General features: G+C 46.5%; 1 protein-coding gene across 1 annotated transcript in view; it reads right to left on the bottom strand.

Annotated features, from left to right (window-relative positions):
- ARHGAP18 (Rho GTPase activating protein 18) overlaps positions 1 to 23,125 on the bottom strand; it is a 65,992-nt gene extending 42,867 nt beyond the window's left edge. The window contains exon 1 of the mRNA XM_084261667.1: positions 23,007 to 23,125. Coding sequence (XP_084117793.1) covers positions 23,007 to 23,074 — 68 coding nt within the window. The 5' untranslated portion in view covers positions 23,075 to 23,125. The remainder of the gene's footprint in view (positions 1 to 23,006) is intronic.
- Between the last annotated feature and the right edge of the window lie 2,440 nt (positions 23,126 to 25,565).

The raw sequence follows: 25,565 nt of genomic DNA, 5'->3' as shown, positions 1-25,565 counted from the left end.
CAGTCCTTTTTTTCCACCTGCTTTTGCCAAATTCTGGAATTCAAAATTCAGGTCTGCATCTTTCCTGAATAAAACCTGTCACAACTATGAGCAGGTCAAAAATGGAACAAGGGAAGAGGTGACCTGATTAATTACTGGGTTTAACCTCAATTAGGATTCAACTCTTTGGGGTTAAATAAATATGGTCCTTTTCCACAGCTGCCTACCAAACACCCCCCAAGTCTTAATCACTGGCTTTAAAACATGCTCCGAATTGAAGGTCAATTCAGCCTTCTGAAAGACTGAAAGTTTCACAAACATTAGTATTAGCCAGCTTTCATCAGTGAGAACAGTGGAAAAAAAAAAAGCCCTGCTTTATCAAGCGATATAATTACATGTCAAACTGGATTATTAAACCTCCTTAAGCTGTACGCTGGAGATACAATCCTCATATTCTTGGCCTTAAAAGCTTCTTTTCCTTAAGTAATCCTAGGCATAAACCACTGCTATTGGGGTTCTAGTACAGGCAACACCTTGCACACTGCAGCCCCTTCATATATACTCTCTGGTTCTCCAATAAACTATCACTTTCCTTCCAGAGTTATATAAAATGACAAAAACCATATCCAACTACAGCTATATTACTGCTGTCATCACTCCCAAAGCTAGTGTATGTTTGGCCACTTACATAAAAGCCATCAGCAGTGTTGTTGCAGCCATACCTCACCTGCTACCAGGGCTCACTGACTGAGCATCATACCAACACATGGTTTGATGTGTTAATAACCTGATAAACAAGATATACGACAATTGTGAGAAGGGGGAAAAGAGAAAGGGATGGGTATTTGGCCCGGAGAGGTGAAGCACACCGTTCAAATTCATGGTGCAAATCAGTACAAGACTAATTCTGAGATCTCTGGAGTGTTTATTTCACCACTGAGTGTTAAAGATTGAGATCTGACCCACAGCGAACTGCAAGGAAGATGAAAGGAAGCTCTGCTGCTGTGGGTTTGCGAGAGACTCCAGGACTGTGATTATAAATAGAGTAGCACTCCCAAAGCAGAATTATGTCGTTGACATAGGAGTTACAAAGTTAAGCAGTAATTCACACAAGTAATTTTAAGCTGCTGCAAAGGGTAACAAGATTTAAACAACCCAAAAAATACCTGTGGGTACTGTGGCCCATTTTGAAAATCATTTACTGAATGATCAGGATGCTGCACTCTTAAATATAAATACAGGACTTCCCAAACCCTTTCAAATCTAAACAACTACAAGCTAGGGAGAGGGAAACAATGTGATCTCATGCCCTCCTTCTCATCCTGAGGGCTGAGCAACAGAAGTGTGGGAATAAATAAAGCTCTTAAAACCAAAGCTCCCTCTATCCCTCCCTTCCTTTCAAGAAGCCAAGTAGCACCGCGAGGTGCCAAGACTTCTTAACTGAATTAACCAAGGAAACTTTAATCTGATGGCTGTGCAGACGCCTGGCTTGAGCTACCTGCTCTTGACTGTGACACTGGCCTGGGAAGTGATCACCAGAAGGTGCCCACCAGAAGGCCATCCTGATCTGTCACAGTTTCTAGGCAAAGCTGCATCCCAAATGATCAGACGTGAAGAGAATGCAAGCCCTTGGTTTCAAGGATGTGTTAAATCAACAACTTATACTATCAAATCACTTGTTATTTCACCCTAATCTTTTAAGAAACGTGTTTCTCTCCCACCCCCACTCTGGATGCCCTGTATCCAGAATTTTGCAGTATTTTGCAGTGCTGCTTGGAGATCTTTCACAGTGTGCAGTTAAAAGAACAAACAAATCCCAATTGGTGTGCTCATCAGAGCAGGTTGTCCTAAAGTAACTGGATTTTGCATACAGCCACAACATAGTGACACTCCCTAAATGAAGTTATGGGGTTTTTTTAAAATGTAAACATATTAATCCTTTTATGTGGCTTAACACGTTAAAGAGATACTATTTCATTTATAACTAAAACCTCCCGTCAAACAAAAGTCAGTATCTCCAGCTTTCACAGGCAGCAGGTAATCCCTTAGCAACACTTACCAAGATCCAAGTCTAGACATCTCATGTCTAACATAATGCAAAAATACTTCTCACCCCTTTTAAAGTGCTTCATAACTTCTGGAAAGCATTTGAGAAACCTGAGTCTGGGCTTGAATTTCTGCTTTTCATTCTAGCTCAGACATCTTCTCACTTGTTGCAACAACTGCATCCTTTCCTTTCTACCTTTTCTGTCATTTATCCTTTTCATAACTGACTGCAAACTCTGCTGCAACACAGTCTTTTCTAGGGAGTCCTACAGGACACATAAAGATAACAGGAACAAGTCAACATCATTTCCTGTATTTTTTTGAATTGACACTTAGCACTCCTTCTCTTCCAACTTAAAAACCTTTTCTTTTGACTACTTTGTGACCTTATGGAACACTCTGAATGTCAATTGCAATCAAACTTGCCCAAATCCCTCTTTAAGCTCCAAAGAAAAGCCAGAGAAGTAGGAACTGAGGCAAAGCTCTGTTCTCCTTCCAAGGACAGAGTACAAAGTGATTGCAGAGAGGGTATAACACAGTACTAACTTTCTAAAAGAGAATAAAAAAGGCTGAGCAAGGAGAATCAGGTCTCCTGGGATTTTTTGTAATACCATCAGCTGCTGTTAATACCTGCTCAAAACTGCTCTGGAGATTAACAATGAAAAACAAAACCCAAAAATATCAAACCCCCCAAAACACAGAAAACCCCACAAACTGGCATTTTAACACTCCCCCTCTCCCCAATAATAAATACAAAACAGGGCTGTCAGGCTGTCAGTCTGAAAATGTGCAGCTTTAGACACACACACACACTGTACTGCTTCCAGACACATCCTCATTACTATTTATGTGAGGGTTTTTTCTACCTTTGTGACCAAGACTTTCCACCTTTCCCAACCCCAACCTGTCACTGAAGAAAAGAGGAAGGAAACCGGCAATGACACAGACTATTACACTTCGTATCCTAACCCAGTGCACCAGAAACGGGAGATTCCAGGTACGATGCCAAAAACTAATCTGCCCAAACTATATGGACCACGTCTAAGAAGATTAAAACATTTCATGACATTTCCTTTAATAGGACCTTATGTTCCTACACAGCCACTGAGAGCCTATGTATGTTCTACTTCTGCTTAGATAATTATAATTATGGTAAACTGATACACACCCTATATAAAATGATGGTATAGACCATTGGCCCCTGTGTGACAGATGATGTGACATGATTATCAGAAAAGGTGTTAGAACTACAAGCTATTCATGTAGCAGAATAAACATGATCTTGTTCAGTGCATTCCACACGAATTGAGAAAGAATTCAGGATTGACAACTGCAACCAGGAAGCCTGTCCCCCACAAAATGACTGTGCCCACTGTGTTTCCTTGGGTTTTGGGGCTGCTGTGTGCCAGTGTCTGAGCTATTCAACTCAGGGCATGCTTTTGGTTTTATTCTTCAACCACAAAATACAGAAGAGCGCTTATTTCTTTTGGTGAAAGGTGAGTCTCATGGACTCAAGATTTGGAACTTTAAATAGAACATCGTGTAGTATCACACTTTCAAAAAAATCACCACAATTAGCTCTATGGAGAAACCAGTTTTGGTTTTACTTCTGTATTGACAAGATGAACGACAGCATTGTCCCAGGTCCTGCCATTTCAAAGCCCCAGAGGCTTTGAAAATGCATTCCTACTTTTTGCCCATACACAGAAATTTCTAGTTCAAAAGCACACATTTCAGAACAATAAACAGCTAAATCCACCAGAGAGGAAACAAGGGAACCTGAGTTACCTGTATAGGTAAAATCACACAACTGGCATCACATCAGATGCAGGTTTGCAACTCATGCTGACTTTTGGAAAAGCTGGACATGCTCACAGCACCTTGAGTCCCACTGAATGCAAACACAAGTCAGGCTCCAAACTCCACAGACACCCAGCGTATTTCTCCTACACACAACCCTAACTGTGTTTTAAAGAAAACGTATTGCCCACAGCTAGGAACATAAGGAAAGGAATGCTCTCACTTGAATCTCCTTTGTCACATCTTTAGCTCTGACCCTTGCTCTGCTGATCTGCCTTTCTCATTCCTCCCCAGTGCCTTCTGCATCACCTGGCTTCACATGGATACAGCTGTTTTCCTCTGCAGTTTTATTTCATTGTCTACAATTCATATAAATTACAAAAATGTCTGCAAAATACGTTCTCTGTAACAGCTCTCGTGCTCCTTATGGGGAAAACATTTGAACATATCATACACATTTTAAAAATACACCTTTTCTGTAATCTTCTAAGAGAACCCCTGGAACTAATCTTCTCCCAAAGAAGAGCATAAAGCCTGTGTGAGATTACTTCAGGCTCCACAAATATCAAAGCGAATAAAACCAGGAAGTGAAATGGATACAGTATTTGTAATTCCATTATTGAAAGGCACAGAGAGGAAAGATTTAAATAATTTATTTTTCCTTTCACAATGGAAAAAAATAAGCATGGCAACAAAGCCCAGTTTAAGCTGTCCTGGCAAATACCAGGACCATCTTGTAAAGTACAGCTACAGCCATGAAACGGTACTGGAGTCAGTTCTGTGCCTCTAAAACCAATTAGCTCTCTAAAAGCATTAGCTCTCACCGTGTTACAGGACCTGTTAGTTAGACCTATAACCCTGGTACTTACAAATGTAAGGCCCACAGCACAATTCAGTAATTTTGTTTATGCTTGAAGGAAATTGGCATGCATTCACGGCCAATTTGTTACAATATAATCCTTGCATTTGCAATAAATAGCAAATGCATTTGTATCAGCACTCCCAAACAGCAGGCAAGGAAATCTGTGCAGGAGTCTGAAGATGTTTTGCAAGGGAACTCTTTCATTGTAGGAGACTGCAAGGGCTGGACCATCCAGGCTCAGCATAAGGAAGGGTTGGACACCAGCTTCAGCAGTGGCTGCTGGGATTTCACTTGCTCTCACTGGGCCTAACACAATGCTGCCTGTGTCTCTGCATGTGAGGCGACCCTGCTTTGAGGAACTCCTCTAGCAGGAGCCAGGCAGAGGGTGCCACAGGACACCCTGACAGGACCCAGCTGTGTCCTTCACACCCCCTCCCCACAGACCCCCCGCACAGAGAGCAGCAGCCAAGTCCACAGAAAGGAGATTGGAAAGGGCACCCAGTCACAATTCCTACTTTTTATCTCAAGGACAACCGGTAAGCCATCTCCTCTCCTACCAAATTCCTTCTTCTAAGGAAATATTCTTGGGAAATACCTGCTCCATGGGTGCAACAACTGTACTGTCTCAGCCCTCCGTTACCTATGCTGAGGAATACTTCAAAGGCTTGGTGTCCCACCCCAGCAGGAACCCCACAAAATAATATTACATTGATATATTATTTTCCCTTCATATTTCTGGTAGTTTTTAAATGCTGACAGACAACCAAGCAAGCAGGAAGCAACTCAGGACCACAGATTCTCTCCATCCCCTTCCCTACCACCTCTGTGTTCTGAACATCGGCAGGAAAGATACAAAAAATGAGTACTTTTTCAACCAAGCTCCCTGTAAAGCAGCTTTACTGGTTCTTATACACATAAATATGTGCTTTCACTGATAAATTAAATATATAGATTTACAGCTTCCAACCTGAATATATGGATACATTCATGTACAAGTTTGAAAACTAGTGGTAGCCCTGACATAAAAACCTGGTCTGTAATTTAAGAGTTCCAGCTACTCTATTTTTCACCACAGCAGCTTACAAAAAACCCTTCCAAACACAGCAGAAATGTCCTTTAACCCAAGATGGAGGTAACAACAAGGAAGGAACGATGTGTGTTCTGAGGTGTCAGCTTCTAGAGGAGTGATGGGGAGGGGAAGCCAGATTACCCGCAGTAATTAACCCATTCGCACAGCGTGAGGGTCTCCCTTGACAGCATGCCACACATCACTAAATGCCTGCCATACCAGTTGCTAACAGTGCTACCTGCCCACAAGGTCTGAGAATCAGCACTTGAATACAGAACCAAAACTTCTACAGTAAGGTTTGGTTTTGTTCCAAGAGAGGGGAAAAACACTAAGAGTGTAACACAAACAAAAACCAGAAGGGAAAACAGAAAAGAAATAAACACTGGAAACAAAGAAAGAGTAAATAAAACGTCAATCGTTTAATAGGAACAAGTGTTCAAAATTAAAAACAAACCCTAAAAAAAATGCCATATGCATTTCATTATTAGTTGATCATGACTGTACATATGTAATCCTTTTGTCATTTCTAACAGCAGCACTATGTTATTTTACTCTACACTCTTAGATCTGATTTTGTTGTTGTTGTTGTTGTTTTTTGGCATAAGCAGTGTTCTCTCCATGTGGGTGAATGGGCAGTGAGCTCATCAAACTTAACAAGGTCATGGAAGACTGTCATCCTATTTTACGGTGTCAAGAGGAAAAGTTTGAGACTGGTCAGAAAGGGAAGGCTGGCAGTCCCTGCTCGCTCTGCAGCTGAAAAGAAGTATTGCTAGTCAAAGGAGAAAAAACAAAAGCAAAGTTTCCAGCATTATGGAAATGGAAGGGCAAAAGAACTCTCACTGCTGGTACCAACTTCACTGTAAATTACACTCATCAAAAGGAGGATTCAGGCAGGGACTGCAAGATTTCTGGGACTGAAATATTAAATGCTGGCACTGAGTAAAAAACAAAGTCTTTTTTTTAGATTTATAAATTATTCAGACTATAATTGTTAATATAAATTATTTAGGAAATAATTATTATTGGGGCAAAAATATTTTTTCGCTTCCTTTACCAGCATCTTAGAAACTTGAGAGATACCAGTTTCTAAATCAACATACAGGTGCCACCTACGGTTTTTCAGCAGATAACATTCTCTATGATTACTGTTTTAAAAAGGGAACAGTCTATTTTGGAAGATGTCAATCATTTATATAAAGCAACATCCATCAGCCTTTTAAAAACTATTACATCACTCATATTAGCCGTAACTCTTACCCTGTATTCCCAAACAAAACACTCGAGTGGAAGGTTAAATGCAAGCAAAAATGCAAGTAAAATGACATTGTACTCTTTTAACTTTCCCCATGTATCTAGAGGTTAAGTCCCTGACTTTGACTTTAGCCATATTCCTTTGTGTAAACAGGGTAAAAATAGCACTTACCCTTAACACAAAGTAGCGATGATTACAGCCCCAGTAATAATCAAGGGAAATTGAACACAGGGCTTTGCCTATAACATAAAACCTGAAATAAAGCACAATCCATATGCTGATGCTTCTATAAATACAAATCTGTATTTTCTTTTGCCATATGTACACATACTGTGCAAAGAAGAAGAAGAGCAATGTTATGCACTCCCGAGTATCAGTATCCGTGATTCTTAGTTACAGGCCCAAGCTCCCCACGCCAGACATCTGTAATTCCCCTTATGAGACGCATCGTCTCCAAATGAACACCATATGTTTTTATACAGCATTAGATGTACACAGGAAAGGCAACATTTGCTGCGTGCAATGTTAAGTCACACATGAGAACTCCACATCATACTCTGACAGAGATCGAGGCCTGCAATTCAGGGGGAAAGGGAGGGGGAAGAGGAGGGAGGAAAGCAAGCCTGAGCGGGCCTGACCTGGGTGCACAGAGCAGAGACATTTCTAGACAGTGAAGGGGACAAGGTGTGAGACAAACCTGAGCAGAAGCCTCACAAGTCCCCCACTCCCAGCTCCCAACCTGCACGGCCCCACCACCTTGTTCGTCCCCAGCCCTTGCACCGCCTCGCCACGCCAGGCAGGACTCCCATGCCTCTCCAGCTCCCTAACACACCCTAAAAACTAAGGATCTAGTGAGGGAGCAGACAATGAAGGGACTGAACGTCTCTGGGCCTGATGTGACAGACAAATACATCCTTTGTGCTCCAGCAAGGTGACACAGTTGAGCCCCTTCCTACCAGAGGTATTAGAGTAAATGCCTCCTTAATATTTTCTGCACTGAAAATGCATGCTTGCAATCTTAAAAGTGACTTTGCATGCAAGGTTATTTGACTATGTAAGTAGCCAGTTCTATCTCAGAGAACAAATTATCATTCCCTTCCCAAAATAAGGCACCTGGATGAAGCATTACATGTGCAAAGACAATGCAAGTGCTGGCTGACAGAGAAATGGAAACATCCACTCCTCAGGATCAAAATCTAAGTCACTGACTTACAGTGCAAATCAAGAGAGCAATGGAAAGGGAAACAGAAACTCTGTATCAGAAAATTTACCACGCACTTAAACATCAAGATGAGAAGGAGACTGTCAAAGGGAAACAAATGCACCAATAATTAAACTATCTTATTTTCTCAATTCTCTAAATGAAAAACCAGCATGTTTACCTCCCAGCTCCTGCTACCCTTGCTGGGTGTTTTCACCAGAGGTGCTCAAACCTCTTTTTTCTTTGAAAGTCAGGAAGGTGCAATGATGGACTTAGGGATATTTTCACTGACTGCTCTCTAGGCTACTGATCTCATTTTCCCTTTTTCACTGTTTCATGACCCCAGACTTGGAATTAATAAGTTAAAATGATTTGTACATCTCAGTATAAATATGTTTTAATACCAAATATATACGCTGCTGTTTTAAAAGAGGTAATACACTGAAGCTGCCTCTTCCACATGAGTGCCCCACGTAATGCTCTTCGGCTTCAGGTCCTTTGGTTCAGTTCACATGGTCTTCACACTAGTGCAACCTCAGAGTGTTCCAGGGTGATGCCCCCAAAGGCGACACCTCAAGGCCATTCCACTCTTTACAGCACCTTGCAAGAGGCAGGCATTGCCCTTTGAGAACCCTTCTCAGAGCAGTCTTAATCCGCATGCCAAAACAATGATGTGCCAGACCCTGGGCATCCCATCCTTGCAGGCACACACCTTCAAAGACAGCACAAGCAGGAAGGCAGCCAGACTGCCGTGCACCCAGTGCCATTCAGGGTAAAGGGAGGGGCATCACTGTTCACTGGGAGAAAACATGGGATAAATCCAGCTACCAGGACAGTCAGAACACTGTATGATAATATTTAACAGGACAAATTAGATCTCAACTCAAGCAGACCAACAACCCAGCGCAAATCACCACCTTCTGCAGCCACAGCAGAGAATAATTCTTTATTCAGAAACAGCAATAGGTCTCTATCCACCGAAAGGGCATCAGTATACTCTCAGCACTGCACCTCCAGCCAGCAGCTAGGCTTTCTTCTGGAGGTCACCAGCAGACACCCATAGTTAATAGTCACCCTTCAGGCAGCTAAACCACATCCCACATAAAAAAAACCCACAACAGTGCCACTGCTTTTTCCCTTGTATTGCTCATTCAGCTTCACACAGCATTAGACTTGGATTTCCAGAACCATACAAAGGACTTGGAACGGCCCTTGTAATTTAGTTTTTCCTCAATGCCATTTAATAAGAGTGGTCTGTATGAGAACATCAAACACTCACAAAGCATCCTTTACAGGAACCAGAATGTACACAGTCACATCTGTCCATTAATTGTCCACACATGACCCTGCCACACCTGCATATGGCAGCCACCTTGCCTTTCTTCCAAACTATCAAGCCAGAAAAACAGAGGCAGGCAGATTCTGACTTATCTAGCAGAAGGAGCATGGGAGAGGTCTTGGTCTGTCCCCTGACCTCTCACTGCAGCAGTACTCTCCCACCCTTCTCAGAGGGCAATCAGTTGGAAGCAGACTGGGTGACATATGAACCCACAGAGCTGGAAGACCACAAGGACACCCTGAACTTCCTGAAGTAAAACTGTCAAGCTACAGCTTGACAGATCACCCTGGTGGAGAACTACGAAGGGGGGATACAATGTACTCTGGCACCAGGATGGAGGCCTGAGAAACACACGTTCTGCACCTGCAGAGCTAAGGAGGCCAGACACAAGGCAGCCTACACGTCAACAAAAGAATATCCATCAACAGATGATGTTGCATATTGTAACAAAAAGCTTCTACCTCCCAATCCTAATTTCAAAGTTGAATAAAACAAAAAAAAAAAAGGGAAATAAAACAAACCTTAAGGAAGAGGTTAATATCGTGCTCGACCAATCTCATAGCCTTCTATGATCTCATCACCGGCTGGGTAGATGGAGGGAGAGCAGTGGGTGTCATCTACCTTGACTTCAGCAAGGCCTTTGATACTGTCTCCCATGACACCCTGATAGCAAAGCTGAGAGAGCACGAGATAGATGAGGGGACAGTGAGGTGGGTTGAGAATTGGCTGTTGGACCAAGGTCAGAGAGTGGTGATCAGTGGAGCAGAGTTTGACTGGAGACCTGTGACTAGTGGTGTTCCCCAGGGCTCAGTGTTGGGTCCAGTCCTGTTTAATATCGTCATTGACAACCTTGATGAGGGAACAGCATCCACCCTCAGCAAGTACCCGATGGCACAGAGCTGGGAGGAGTGGCTGACAGGCAGGACACTGCGCTGCCATCCAGAGAGACCTGGACAGGCTGGAGAGCTGGGCAGGGAGAAACCAGATGAGGCTCAACAAAAGCAAGTGGAGAGTCTGGCACCTGGGAAGGAACAACCATTTGTATCAGTACAGGCTGGGGATGAGCTGCTGGAGAAGAGCTCTGTGGAGAAGGCCCTGGGGGTCCTGGTGGGTGACAGGGTGGCCATGAGCCAGCAGTGTGCCCTGGGGGCTGAGAGAGACAATGGGATCCTGGGGGCATCAGGAGGAGTGTGGCCAGCAGGTCACAGGAGGGGATCCTCCCCCTCTACTCTGCCCTGGTCAGGCCCCACCTGGACTATTATGTCCAGTTCTGGGCTCCCTGGGATAAAAAAGACGGGGACCTTCTGGAGAGAGTCCAGAGAAGGGCCTGGAGCATCTCCCCTGTGAGGAAAGGCTGAGTGAGCTGGGACTGTTCAGCCTGGAGAGAAGAAGACTAAGGGGGGACCTTATTAATGTTTATAAATATCTTAAGCATGGGATGCAGGGGGAATGGGCAGCCCCTTTTCAGTGTCTGTGGGGACAGGACAAGGGGCAATGGCTGCAAGTTGGAGCATAGGGAGTTCCACACCAACATGGGGAAGAACTTTTCCCCAGTGAGGGTGAGGGAGCCCTGGGACAGGCTGCTCAGGGGGTGTGGAGTCTCCATCCCTGGAGAGATTCCAGTCCCGTCTGGACGCCTGTCTGTGCAATATGAGCTGGGGAGCTGCTTTGGCAGGGGGGTTGGACCCGATGAGCTCTCGAGGTCCCTTCCAACCCCTGTGATTCTGTGATTCTACGATTCTATGAATATGCATTCTTGTGCATTCAGGTGGGATGAAACCATCACTCCTTAGAAAGCAGAAGTCAGTTCCATAGAAATCCGTATGTACTTCTATATGAATATAGAATGGAGGGAAAGAAATCCAGACAGAGAAAAACTTCAAGTCTTAAATGAAACCAAAATTGTAGAAAGAAATTTAAAATAGCCCAATAAAAGGGCTTCTATATCAAAAACTGATGTACAGAACACCACTGCTAGTCAAAACCTGAATTACAGCTGTATATAGCTGTATATATAGCTGTATACCAAATTATGCAAGTTGGTATACATTGTTAAAGGGGGAGAAAAAAGTATTTACCAATACACCCATGTAAAAAAATGTTTGTATGTACACAGTCTAAGATTATCTACAGCTCTACCTATAAGAAAGGTTGCAAATGAAATTGAAATACACCAAAAGAGCACAAGCAGATGTGACCTTGTTCTATTTACTAATAGCAACTCCTCCTAGTGATTTGTAGGAGAACCTACCTGGAGAAATATCCTTTAACCAACTGAAATGAGGATCAAAGTTCAATAACAGTTTTAATATGAAATAACCCACGTGAGAAGACTTAGAGCGTGAGAAATAGGGGTTCAAAAGCCTCCAATAGCCCAACACAAGAGAGCTCAGTACAAAAGGCACCAAGTTTGCCAGTGTCAGCAGTTGTGCACCTGTGTCAACACCACACTGCACAGGGTGCTGGGGCGGGAGAAACAAACCCAAAAGCCCAAGCTGGGCTGAAGGAACACTTCTCAGCTGGGCTCAAACCCACAAAAACACAGCTACACAGCTATGTGATGTGGATGGACAGCTGTGTCATGCTGGTGCTGAGCTAAGGTCTGGAGCACGCTGCAGTGGAGAGCTACTGCTCAGCACAGTCTGGTGATCTCTTCCCAGGAACACCCTGCTGCTAAAAGACAGTCAAGAGCCTGGCTCCAGGATCGTATGACATTTTAGGCACAAGCTTGGATTATAATACTAAATCGGAAAGGTTTGAAAAGACTGTCATAGAAGGTTGAACATGAGCCAGCAGAGTACTCAGGTGGCCAAGAAGGCCAACAGCATCATGGCTTCTATCAGGAGCAGCGTGTCAGCGCCTGTACTCAGCATCGGTGAGGCTGCACCTTGAATACTGTGTTCAGGTTTGGGCCCCTCACTACAAGAAAGACACCGAGGTGCTGGGGCATGTCCAGAGAAGGGCGATGAAGCTGGTGAAGTCTTACAAGGAATGGGGTTGTTTAGCCTGGAGAAGAGACCTGTTTAGCCTGGAGACCTTATCCCTCTCTGCATGAAAGGAGGTTGTAGTGAGATGAGAGTTGGTCTCTTCCCCCAAGTAACTAGCAATAGGATGAGAGGAAATGGTCTCAAGTTGCATCAAGGGAGGTTTAGATTGAATAATAGGAAACATTTCTTCACAGAAAGGGTAGTAAGGCATTGAATAGCCTGCCCAAAGAGGTGGTAGAGTCACCATCCCTAGAACTGTTCAAAAACCATGTTGATGTGGCACTCCAGGACATGGTTTAGTTGACATGGTGGTATTAGACAGATTGTTGGACTTGATGATCTTAGTGACCTTTTCCAGCCTGAAGGATTCTGCAATTCCATCCCACCTTGTCCCTGGCCCTACTTCTCTCTGGCATGGCCCCGTGCAGAGGCACTGACTGATGGTCTGGCTCCAGCTGTACTTCTCACTCCAGCAAACTAACAGCTGCTAAGTCTCACCTGCTAACTAACTGGACCTCCTTTAGCAACTCCTTCAAAGCTACATCAAAACCTGAATTTATGCCTAATCTGTATCTCAGAGATGAAATATCCACACATATTTAAAATGAAACTCCTTAAGAGAAATTAGAACAACCTGTCCTGAGATCTGTGTCCAGAGAAATCGTCATCAAATAATTCAGCAAATGGGCAGCGAGTGAAAACACCCAAGTATCACACACCCCCTAACACAGGGTGACTAACTAAGCTTTCTTAAACAATGACTTCAAAAGCTCCAGCAAGGGTCAAAAACCACAACACTGTGACACATCACACAGGTTTTAATACCATACATCTTCATAAGCTGTGTTCTGATTTGAAGTGCAAGGTGCCAAACACCAGCTTTCACAGCACACAGCTCATGAAGTTTGCCATAAACTTTGATGAGCAGCACCTATTTAGTAGGAGAAAAAGGATAATATTTTAGTTTGTTCTTATACACACTATCCACAGTAAGAAGTTCAAATACAGTCTATTTTTGGGGGGGGTTTGTCAAAGAACAAGTACCACAATGTATAAATACCCTGCTCTGAAAGGGGAAGGCAGGCAGAGTTTGGGTCACAGGGACACTTTGTTAGTATATAATATTTTCAATGACTTATATTTGTATAATGTCTTAGATATTTAATGTCTTAGACTTTTTTACCCGTAAAACAGAAAAATACTGCTGCAATGCAAAGCTGTGTTTCTCATAGGGAGTTATGTAAGCTGTTCTGATTGTACTTCTCATTCCTGATACCTTGGGCACTCTGAAAGCCAAGTAATCTTTCTGGTGCAAAGTTCAGAGCAAAGAAAGGTGTGTTTAAAGGAGGCACAAATCAGCAACCTTTCAGGAGTTTATCAAAAGATGATCAACCATCATTTAGAAGCTGCAGTTTAATGTGCCTCGTTACACCGTGGGGGAATGGCTCTTGTTTCTTGTGGTGAGGCAGGCTGCACGATGCCACGTGCGGACGAGGGGAAGGCAGGTTATCTGCAGCTCCACAAAAGGACTGTGTGCAGGTGTTACCTGGGTCCCAAGGCTCCCTTCCCACACCGCAGCCTGCCTTCTGCAGATCTGCTCCGTGCACATGACTGAATCACTGAGCGGTGTGAGTCAGGGCTAACTGAGCCAGGGAGGAAGCTCACACTAGCTTCAGGGTGGCTGCTAAAGGACAAGCTGTACCTGAACTGACTACAAACCTGTCAGTACAAAGTTAAGCCACCTAGTATCTTCTTAAGCAATTCTGAAGAAGTGGAGTTAAATGATATCAGATGAGTGTCTCATAGGATGTGGCCATGGCCAGTAGTAGGACTCTTGTCAAATCACAGCCCCATAAGGATGACATAAACCTGGCACAGGTTTATGTCATCCTCAGGGCACTGCAAAGTAAATATGCTAATAGTTTTTTATATATTTGCCACCTTTTGGCCTAAGAAGCCTCCCCAGATTGTTGTAGAAAGATGACGGACAGATGAAGTCTCTGAAATTCTCATGAAAGCATTTCAAGGCTGAGGGGTGTGGGGTGCTGCAGGAGGAAGGACGGGTGACAATGACAGAACAAGGGGGGATACAGAACAGCTTGTCCTCACAGGAAGGTGTGACCAGGTACATAGCCATTTCTGTGCACACTTTTACTCTGCTGTAATACAAAACAGTTGGCACAAAACAATGATGAAAGAAGCTGTTAATCACTTCAGCTTTTTAGGAAAAGCAGAGGGGTAAAGTGCTTAGGTGCTCATCCCACATGCTGCTTCAGGTATCACCAAAAATACACCTCAGAAAATGATGGCTTAAATTCTACTTATGAAATAAATAAGGTCTATTCATTTTTTTATGCATCCAATTTAAAAAATCAAAACCTCTCACTTTTTTTCCCCTATTTCTTTGGCCATAAATATTTAAATTCCCTGACTGAACATGCTTATTTTGTGACCAAGACTTCAAGGCAGAGACGGGTTCACCCAAAAACCAGCAGCCCTCACAGAACAGCCCACTGGCACACTGGAGATACTCAAAACTTACAAGTGTGGAATTCTCCTTCACCCAGCCCAGTGGATTAACCAAGGAGTCCAGAGCAAGAGCCAGCGACCCATGTGTAACAGGAATCTGAAATGCCACCCACAGCAGGAACTTCACTCAGTGCAATGACAGCTTCTATTCAGCCACAGTGTTCTGATTCACAGAAGGAGAAAGTGAAGGTGTGCACCCAGTAACTCCAGTAAAAAGGCACTAACAATAGAGAAGAGTGCTGGCACTGCTGTTGTTACTGAAACGTGTATGAGTAGCCCTTTAATATGTTGCGGCTTTCAGCTTCAGGCTCACTAGTAACAGTTATGAAAGGAGAGTAAAATAATGGCAATAGCAATAGATTAGCAATGGCAATAGATTACAGCACTTTAATCCAGCATACTGAAAATGCCATTAGTCTTACTCAAAAACATGCTCAACAATTCTGCACTCCAAAGAAAATGAGCTTAGAGAAACAATACATACTCATTTGACACCAGACTTAGAGTGAACGTTGGAGTTCAGCTTTAAGCAGATCCCCTGGCACTTCTGCTCATCAGTAAATTCAGCTACACATCAATTTTGCATAAAGTCTACATGCTTAGAACGGCACATCTAGGATTATTACATCTTATGCTTTGTATCATCTAGATTGGTACACACTCAAAAAAAAAAAAAGGGGAAAGCCCTTAATTAAAATGTTCAAAAGGCCTTTATGCTTCACATTCCTTATAGCTAGACAAGCATGACATCTCATTCTCCGTGTGTCATTAAAATTAAACAGAGCCTATATACCAAAGGCCCTGATTTTCCTCTTTTCTGCTACATAGCTCCACTGATTCAGCAATTATTCTCATTTTATATCTATTTAAGGGCCTGACCCAGAGTAGAACTGAATAGACTGCTTTCACTGATCGTGAAGGGCGTTAAATCAAATCTGCATCCACAACGTCGAATAATCTAGGTCACACACTGAAACGGGCTTGTTGAAATAATGTTGTTTTATCATGCTGACAGATGCCAAATGGATGTCTGAGTGTAAGAAACAGTGACCATGTCTACACAATGAGGGCTGCACTGAAAAACAAGAGCTTGAGCAGATCTAGGCCTTTAGAAAGGAAATGCAACTCATCTGAGCTCCACCAGGATGCTCAGAAAAACAGGACAGCGTGACTGCAGTACACACAACTCGCTGAGGTGGTAATGAGCAGCAAGGAAGCCGTTCTACACTCACAGCTTTGCACTGGCCAGACTGACACTGAAGTATTCTGTACAATACAGGCTGGGACGGTGAAGGAGAAGCGAAGAGGCTGGGCAGGTCTACAGAAGGATGCTGAAAATGCTGAAGAAAGGGTTTCAGAATGAAGAAACAGAGAGACTCAAAGAGAATTATTTGCTCCAGCTACCAAGATAAAATTGAGCAGCAACTTGATAAGCAATATGCACGAGGAAGGCTTTTTAATCACTTGGAAAGATATGGCAAGAACCAAAGGCAGGAGCAAGATAAACTAAAAGAATAAGGTGCAAACTGAGGGAAGAGGGAACTCAGTGAAGCAGGAATCCAGAAACAAGGAAGTACGAAATGTTGGGATACCACATCTTGCTATCAGCAGATCAAATGACTGGGATCACTACAGTTGTAACTAAGCAACACATGAAGGGTCTGCAGTCCACGGCATATTTATACATGCAGGAAGTACAAAAGGCATTACAGCAGTTGTAAATAAAGGAACTTCGTGCATTGCTGCCGGTCAGCTCGGCTGGAAGGCGCTGGCAGGCATCGGACAGTCAGCACTGCTGAAATTATCAGGCAAATCCAAGGCAAGAGAGACTTTTCTACGGCATTTATCCGTAGAGCCTGTAAAGTCAGCTTTTATCAGAAGACTGCTGTGATTTTGTAAAGGCAGCTGTAGTCTGGCAGATCTCTGAAGACAAGGAAAGTACTGAGCCATCCACATCGGCACCCCCAAACACAGGTTACAGGGGTTAGGAACAACCAGGGGTGTTGGTACAGAGAACCTGACACCCACGCTGTCCTCACAGACTGCAAATGCAATCACAAAAGGCTGCACCACCTTAAGTCAGCTGTGAGTAACCAGCCTCTGAGGCTGTTGCTTATACACTGAGTGCTACATATATCCCTCACAGTGCTTTCATCCTTCATACTGCATTGCACGAGATTTCAACTCCAGGAGTGACTCACTGGTGGGAAAAGAGGGGGGGAGGACAGAGCTTTTCTCTCTGAAGGAATGGAGGTGGAAACTGCCCTTGAAAAAGGGCAGGAATTCATGCTTACCACTAGATTTCTTCTTGGCTTAAGATGCAAACTACTAAATCTTCAGATTAAACTGAGCAAATATTTGAACAATTAATGAGACAGATCCTTCTGGTAAGGAAAAATAAACTCCTCTTGTATGTATTTGTCATGTCTATTATGGTCAACGTTTGAAAATTCGTATAATGTGGGCAATTCACAACAAAAGTCTCTGTCATTTTTCCAAGCTCAAAGGACTTCTGTCATCTGGTTTCTTTCTCAGGGAGATCAAGCAGTGAGCAAGTGATTTAGAGCACAGCTGCCTGTAGAAAACACCAAGTATTTTATGCCCCTTGCTTGTCACTCATCCCAACAGTAAACACAGATGCTCCAGCTACTAAGTTAGTAAAGCCCATATTTACAAAGACATATAAAAGTAAATGTTTTGGTTTATACAGACTTACACAGCAACCCACCATAAAGGGCACTTTTCTACAATAAAACCCAACTGTCAACACCCCCCTCCTGATTTCACTGCCACACAAATCCAAGCATCAGCTGGCACCTCCCAAAGTCACACACATTCATTAACAAAGCAGGACAGAGAGCCTTGGGCACCACAGGCTGGCAGGTGTCAGTTATAAAAGGAGACCTGAGGCAGCATCAATCTCTTCTCAGCTCAGGGTTACAGCACTCATTCCAGAACTGGTCTGGGCTTTAGTTTCACTTCAGGGAAACTCAACTCATCATTTTCATTTTGCAAGTGAGTACAAACACAAGATTCAAATAGGGCAAATAAAGGAAGGTGCACATAACCACATGGCCTCTGAGGAAGAAGAGCTGTATCCTGGGCTTTATGAAACACTGGACTCCTCATCAAGTCATCAGCAACAGAAGGATTCATGGGCCCTTTGGGGGCATATGGCATTAAACAGCCTTGCAAAGCTTCTAGACTCAAGCTGGTCCTCCCAGTTAAGTTAGAGCAGTGCATGTGAAGTGGCAGCAAAAGTGTGCATGCTGGCTGGTGGTAAGCAGGAACAGTGGCACAAAGGAAAGGGACACAGGGAGTCTGTGACTTGTAGGACAATGTGGTGAAGCAGGGCAGCTGTGACTCAAAGGACAATGCGGTGGGGCATGGCAGACACTACCGGATGGCAGCCTTCCAGATAGGACAAAGATATGGGGAGAAAACCAAAGTCAGCCTCCACTGGCCACCGCATTTAAAATCATCTATCTGTTACTCAGTTTGCCTTTTAGGCTTGGCTGTTGGGAATGCCTGGCAGCTGGAGCTTATTTGCCTCATGCAGTTAGTTCTGCAAGCACTCAGCACGCACTCGCTGCCAAATCCCACTCTGCATCCCCTGAATCCTCCAGACTTGGTCTTTGCCTTATAATCATGTTTCTAAAATATTTCTTCATACATCTATGTACAAACACATAGAATCATAGACTCATAGAATGGTCTGGGTTGGAAGGGACCCCAAGGATCACAGAGCTCCAACCCCCTGCCACAGGCAGGGACACCAACCTCCAGGCCTGGAGCTACACAAGGCTGCCCAGGGCCCCATCCAACCTGGCCTTGAACACCTCTAGGGATGGGGCACCCACTACTTCTCTGGGCAGCCTGTTCCAGCCCCTCACCACTCTCTCTGGAAAAAACTTCCCCCTAATATCTAATCTAAACCTTCCTTCCTTTAGTTTTAATCCATCCCCCCTTGTCCTGTCATTGTCTATCCTTTGAAAAAGTTGAATCCCCTCCTGCCTATAAGCTCCCTTCAGGGACTGGGAGGCTGCAATGAGGTCCCCCCGCAGCCTTCTCTTCTCCAGGCTGAACCAGCCCAGCTCCCTCAGCCTCTCTTTGTAGGGCAGGTGCTCCAGCCCTCTAATCATCTTTGCGGCTCCTCTGAACCCTCTCCAACAGCCCCACATCTTTCTTGTATTGGGGGCCCCAGCTCTGGACACAGGACTCCAGATGGGGCCTCACGAGGGCAGAGCAGAGAGGGACAATCCCCTCCCTGTCCCTGCTGCCACCCCTCTGCTGATGGAGCCCAAGATACCATTGGCCTTGTGAGCTGCAAGAGCCACCGCTGGCTCATAGGAAGCTTCTCATCTACCAGAATCCCCAAGTCAGGGCATATCTACACGCACACACACCCACACTCACTCACTCTCCAGCACAGCAACAGCCCTGTAGAGGACTCTCTGGATGGCATTTGACTGCCGCAGGGTAAGCCCACGCAGCCGTATGAGAAGGCTGTTGTTATGTGAAACGCCTACAGATGGATGGCAAACATGACACAGGACCTGCAGTCCTTTCTGACACAGTAGGTGGGGTAAAATTCCCCAGCAGCAAATTTAAACAGCACTGGAAATCCACGCGTAACAGTGTGCAGGTCACACCTCACACGCGCGAGGGTGACGTGCCTGCGAGCAGCCACCGAGACAGGGCCTTGCACTGGAAACTGATTCACTAACAACAAATGGTTTCAGGGGAGAAACAAGAAGAAATGATTTCAAATCCTGTGTGTGGACATTGTAAAGTGAAGGAGACGACACCAAAACACACATGGCCTGACAGCCGATAGAGCATCAGTGGATCAAACGGGTTAAAACTGGGAAGTGGAAGAACTGAAGCAACACAAAACACAGCTACTGAGATTGAATATGATATTGGGCAATTCACCTGTGTGATTTCTCCAAGGGGATGTCACCTGCAGTCAGTATCTACACTACACGAAGATACTCCTTTAGCCGTTAAAGTAAAATGTACAACAAACTCCTCAGTGGCAAAGCTGACAGACCTGACGATACTCTGAGCATCCCCACTGCCAGGGCAATATTCCTGAACTGCTGAACTAGGAAGTAACCACACCAAGGCAGCTCTAGATTTTAGCCTAATGAACCAATGGTAAGGTACACCCTTCCTTAAGGAAATATTTCACAGGCTCACAGAGCCTTTGAAGGGCCAAAAAAAGAACAGAAAAGTAGCTCAACAATCTGTTACATCAGTAAAACTCTTATAAGCAAGACTTCTCATATGCCTGAAGGAAAAAAGAAACAGTCAGGAAACACAGCCCCTTCCTAGGATGCCACTTCCTTTGGAGCACAGCCAATGTATCATTTTTTCCAGGGTGCACCAGTGCCACATTTCCCCAACCCTCTGAAGACAAAGCAATCTCTAACATGCAATATTCTGAATGCCTATGGAAAAAAATAATAAATCAACATACTATCTCTATTAATCTTTCCAAAAGGGCTGCACCCACAGCTGCTTCTGTGTCACACTGGCTTCCTAATTCTCTGATCACTGTTAAACATTACAGTTTTCAAGTTAGCAGAGAGATGCTGGCCCAGATAGAGAGTTGTTCTGATTTTGTTTGTTTGGGTTTTTTTTACAAAGGGCAAAGTAAGTTCCAACTTCACACCAGTACTAAAACACAGAATCTGGATGGCAGAACTGGCACACTCACACACTGTGTAGAGCATAACAGATGAACTTACTCCACTACATATTTCAGAATTAGATGGGTTTGGTAGTTTGTTCTATTATTATCACACAGCTCTGCACACCTTGTGAATGCTGATGGGAGAAGGAAAAGTAATTAGAAAAAAGGAAAGTAATTCCACAGAAATATTACAGTGCTTCAGAGAAGCTGGTTGGTGGGGGGACAAGTGGTCATTCCCCTCCCTCCATGCCTCCTGAAAACGGTACCCCTCTCACTTGAGAAGCGGGAAGACACTGGGGTACGAGGGCAGGAGGGGGAAGAGGAATCAGGACCATGGAGTTGAGATCCTGGTGAACAGAAATGAGACAGACAGGACTGAGGTCCAAATTTAAAATGGCACAGCAGAAGGAGAGGCATCCTTTAGGATCTCAAGTTTAAGAAGCTAAAGGGCAAACATGCATGGGCAAACACACTTGAAACCCAGGCAGACGAACTGTGGGAACCCCCTGTCCTGCGCAGCTTTAACGGACACCTCTGTTTGCTACAACTAAGGAAACAACACTGCTCTTCTCAGGTATTTCCCCCCACGCTCCCTTCATCCCACATCAGAGTGACCTGCAGAGGATCACCATTCCTTGCATGGCACTGTCCCAGCTTACCCAGGAGGCTGAGCCCAGAAGCAGCTGCAGAGGACCCGATGAGATCACTGCTCCTAACTGCGGCCTTAGCAGGGAGACAAGTTTCCAGGCCACGGAGGGGCCCGGGACTGTGCCCAGGCGTGCAGGGGCTCTGAGAGCTAAAAGCAATTGCAGCTTCGAGCCAGGCATGCAGCAGCCCTGCACTAACAGGGGAGCTGATCTTAACTCTCTGTGGATTCAGCTCATTATGCAGAGGTTATCCCAGGGAGCCGGGAAAGAGGTTTTTATCTTGTCCCTGCTCCATAGGAACTTTGAGAAGAGGTGAAAACACCACCAACAAGAACAGGGAAGGTGGTGGATTTTGTGGGTTTTGCATTGAATAGTAACCCACTAGATCTGCAATCTGCTTCCTTACACACGCAGCCAAGACGCCAGCAGGACTTCAAGCGGGGTTGATAAATAGCATTCCTAATGGAGAAGGAAGTAGCTCAATCAAAAGAGGGACAGAGCTCTGTGGTTCAAACACGGGGCAGGCTGTAACTCTCAGTTCCGTTCCCGCCTTGGCCATGGGCTCTTGGCGTGACATACCATGGGGTGTCAGTTATCTTTTATCCAGGCTGACACACTACTTCTTTAACATTCGTTTAACAATCAGGCTCTGCTCTCTCTGACCAGACACGCTTTTCCCACCGGCACACGGAAAGAGTGCGCCCGTTTCAATGCCTTCCCCGTTCCAGCTGGCTTCTCCGCCTTTAAAAAGTCCCATCGTTATCAATGGGATCTTTGTTGGCAGCTTCAGCAAGGCAAGAGGCAAGCCCGAATGGGCCACGGGGACAGGACTGTCCTTTGGGCGCAGCAGGTCGCTGCTTCGGAGCAGCCAGCCGCGCCCCTGCCCGCGCTGCGGGGGGTCCCCCGCCTCCGCCCGAGCGAAGCTGCCTCCGCCGCTCGCCACCAGGATCACCCTTCAGGCAAAACGGCAAATGCTTCACAGTTTACCGCGTCCTTGCCCGCGCTTCCCCATCAGCGCTTAATTAAAAATAAATCATTAAAGTACAAAGCAGTAAAGTGCAAGGAGATCGTGCGGAGATCTGTCCCCTGCAGCCCCCCAAAAGCCCTTCGCGCCCCCCACCCGGGTCTCACCCGGCAGCACCGAGCAGCAGCAGTGCGGGGTCAGCACCGACGGGCGCTCGGGTGGCCTCGGGACTGTGATCAGCTCCCAGCACCTTGACAACGGCCGGCGCCGGCCGCCTGCACCCGCCGCTCGGGAGCCCAGCAACGCGCCGCGGGGGTTCCACCGGCGGAGGAGGGTTTATGGCGAAGGGGTGAAGGGAGGGAGAGGAAAAACCGCTTGTGAAGACGAGAGCCAGCGAGCAGCCCTGGGGAAACTCTGGCCGCCCCCGGGGGCCGGAGAAACACCTTCTCCCCGCACAACAACTCCCCTGCTCGGCTCCTCCTCCTCCTCCACGCACGGCCGGGAAGCTGCGCCGCGGCCGCCGCTCGGCCCGAGGCTGGAGCCGCCCCCGCCTGCGGTTCCCGAGCGCACCTGCCGGGCCGGGCCGCGCCGGGCCGGGCAAGCAGCCGCCGGCCTCCCCGCGCCGCCACTCACCCGCCGTTGCCGCCGCTGGGGTGGTAGGCGGTCAGGACGACGCCGCGGGAGCCGAACCGCCAGCTCATGGCGTGCGTCGACGCATCGCTTGTGGGGACGCCGAGGTGGAGCGGGGCGGCCCGGCCGCGGCCCGGCGCGGCCCAGCCTCCCGCCGGCAGCAACAGCGGGGCAGGGCCGGGTGACGGCAGCGCTTCCTGCGGCCCGGCGGGGCCGCCGCCGCCCTCCGCGGGACCGTGCCCCTCCTCCCGGCGAGGGCGGCCGGAGCCGGCGGCTGCGGCCGCTCACCGGCACGGCGGGAGCCGGCGGCTGGCAGGAACGGGTGCCCGCCGCGCCCGCCTGCCGCTCTGCCACCCTGCGCCCCACCGGCCGCTCGTCCGGCCATGCGCCCGGGCGGGCCCCGGCGGCCACCCTGCCCGCGTTAGCGATCGGTGAGCTCCCGTGCACCGTGTAGCGCTGAAACCCAGCGGTGCCGGGTGGGTTGGAGCAGAGTTGGTGCAGAGCCGCAGAAGTCGGGTGGGCTGTGGGTGCTGCGGCCTACGAGGCGGCTGCGTGCCCGGGCAGCCTGGCCACACCAGCAAGCAGTGTTTTCCCTAGTGTCCGTCTCACTGAACCCCAGCGTGAGGCTGTGCTTGGTTTGACTTCTCCACAACCCAACCTGCCAGCGATCCTTGTAAAAATCACAGCGTGTGGCACTGCTGGGCAAGGACACGGGGTGCCTGAGCAGCCTGGGAGCTGCCCGGCCTTAGCTCCGAGGTCACGCCCTGCCGATCAGCAACAGCTGGAACATGGTGGCTTTGGACCAGCCTTTTCGTCAGGCTTTTCACCGCCGATCCCCGTGAGATCACAGCATCACAGAATCGTAGGGGTTGGAAGGGACCTCCAGAGCTCATGGGGTCCAACCCCCCTGCCAAAGCAGCTCCCCAGCTCATATTGCACAGGGAGGCATCCAGACAGGTCTTGAATATCTCCAGAGAAGGAGACTCCACAACCCCCCTGGGCAGCCTGTCCCAGGGCTCTGTCACCCTCACTGTGAAAAAGTTCTTCCGCATAGAATAGAGATGGGACTCACGGCCCTGGTACTAGCTTTGGATTGCTAGGCAGGATCTGTAACGCAACACTCAAACCTGCTTGGGGTGTTTTTTCCATGACAACACCCCCCCTGAACGTGTAGGCATTGTTTATGTTTGTAACTTGTGTCTGCATCCACGGGAGCCTGTGATCTGTCTGAATTACAATGACTTTGTGCCATAAGTGAACGCGTCGCCTTCAGCGTGCGTGCAGCTTGCACTGCATTTCCTTTTTCCCTTTGAAAACAAACAAAACCCCAATGTGACCGCTTTGCCGGCAGTTAAGCGTTTCAGAAGCTGAGTACGGGGCTGTGTGAGGGGGTCTGGAGCAGGCAGGTAGCCAGTGCTGAGGCTTCATTCACTGAAGCCACCGCACAGCTGCACGGGGAAGCTGCACGCCGTCCCGGCTGCGCCCAGCGCAGAGCTGCCGGGCAGGGGCCGCACAGACAGCTCGACCAGCGGTTGCTGGGAAGTTGCTCCCAGCAGAGAAGCCAACAGGAAGAACTTCCCGTCGCGTTTGAGCCAGAGCGGTTTGTCCTTCAGAGTCCCAAAGACACTTGGTATTTAACAGCTGGCGATCTGGCAGGGTTCACAGGTGATACCTGAGTTCTGTCACTGACTGAAGCGGGTAATTTCATCCAGTAGATTCCTTCCTAAAAGAGCGGCTGCCTTCACAGTGCCCAACAGGACACCCCAGTTTCTTTAGAAAAGATAATTTCACCGTGAAGTTTTGCAGAGGGTCAGCATTACAAGGACAGGAAGACCTGGCTGATGTTCAGTAGACTGACCATTGCAGAGATGCCTTTTCGCTTCTCACTGAAGGACAGCTGCTGCCTTAGTTTTAAGTTCCTATAAAGAATGGAGGACGGGTGGGTTTTCATAAAGCTTGTCCCTTCCATGACTTCTGTAGGATGATCTATCTGTAGGCAGCTGGCCAAGGTGCTTTGACTAAAATAATTTCAGTATGAAAACTGTACATTTTTAAATAAAACCTTTCATTTGAGGGGGATGGGGTGGTGTTAAATCATTTCCTTTCAGAACAGGCCTATTTTGAACTATGTGGATTTTTTAACCAGCTGTATTGGGGCAGATTTATGGTATATATAAAAGACGTTGGTGCTGCCCTACCTCCCCAGATGTTCCCAGTTTGCAAAGGGCACAGCTACAGTTGTGCGTAAGCAATGGCTTAGCAGCATGGCTACATCGGCTTAACTAGCAGTAGGCACTACAACTGGGACAAGTTACAAGCGTGCCCTTCCACAGGCACACACATGCACAGAAACCACTACAAAACTCGGGATTCAGCAGAGATTTCCCTCTCCTCCCACTGCAAAGGAACGTTGCTCTGCATCTCTCAGGCTGTGTCCAAGAGGCATAAATCTCTCACACAGACACACAAACAAGACTTATTTGCTTTCATTGGTCATTTTAGAAGTACATCAGCATGAGATGAGAAAACATCTTATTAATATATGTCACTAGAACAATCTAC

This window comes from Gallinula chloropus, assembly GCF_964237585.1.
Source record: "Gallinula chloropus genome assembly, chromosome: 3".
Classification (NCBI taxonomy): Eukaryota; Metazoa; Chordata; class Aves; order Gruiformes; family Rallidae; genus Gallinula; species Gallinula chloropus.
The sequence above is the reverse complement of the archived record's forward strand: the minus strand, read 5'-3'. Positions and strand labels throughout refer to the sequence as shown.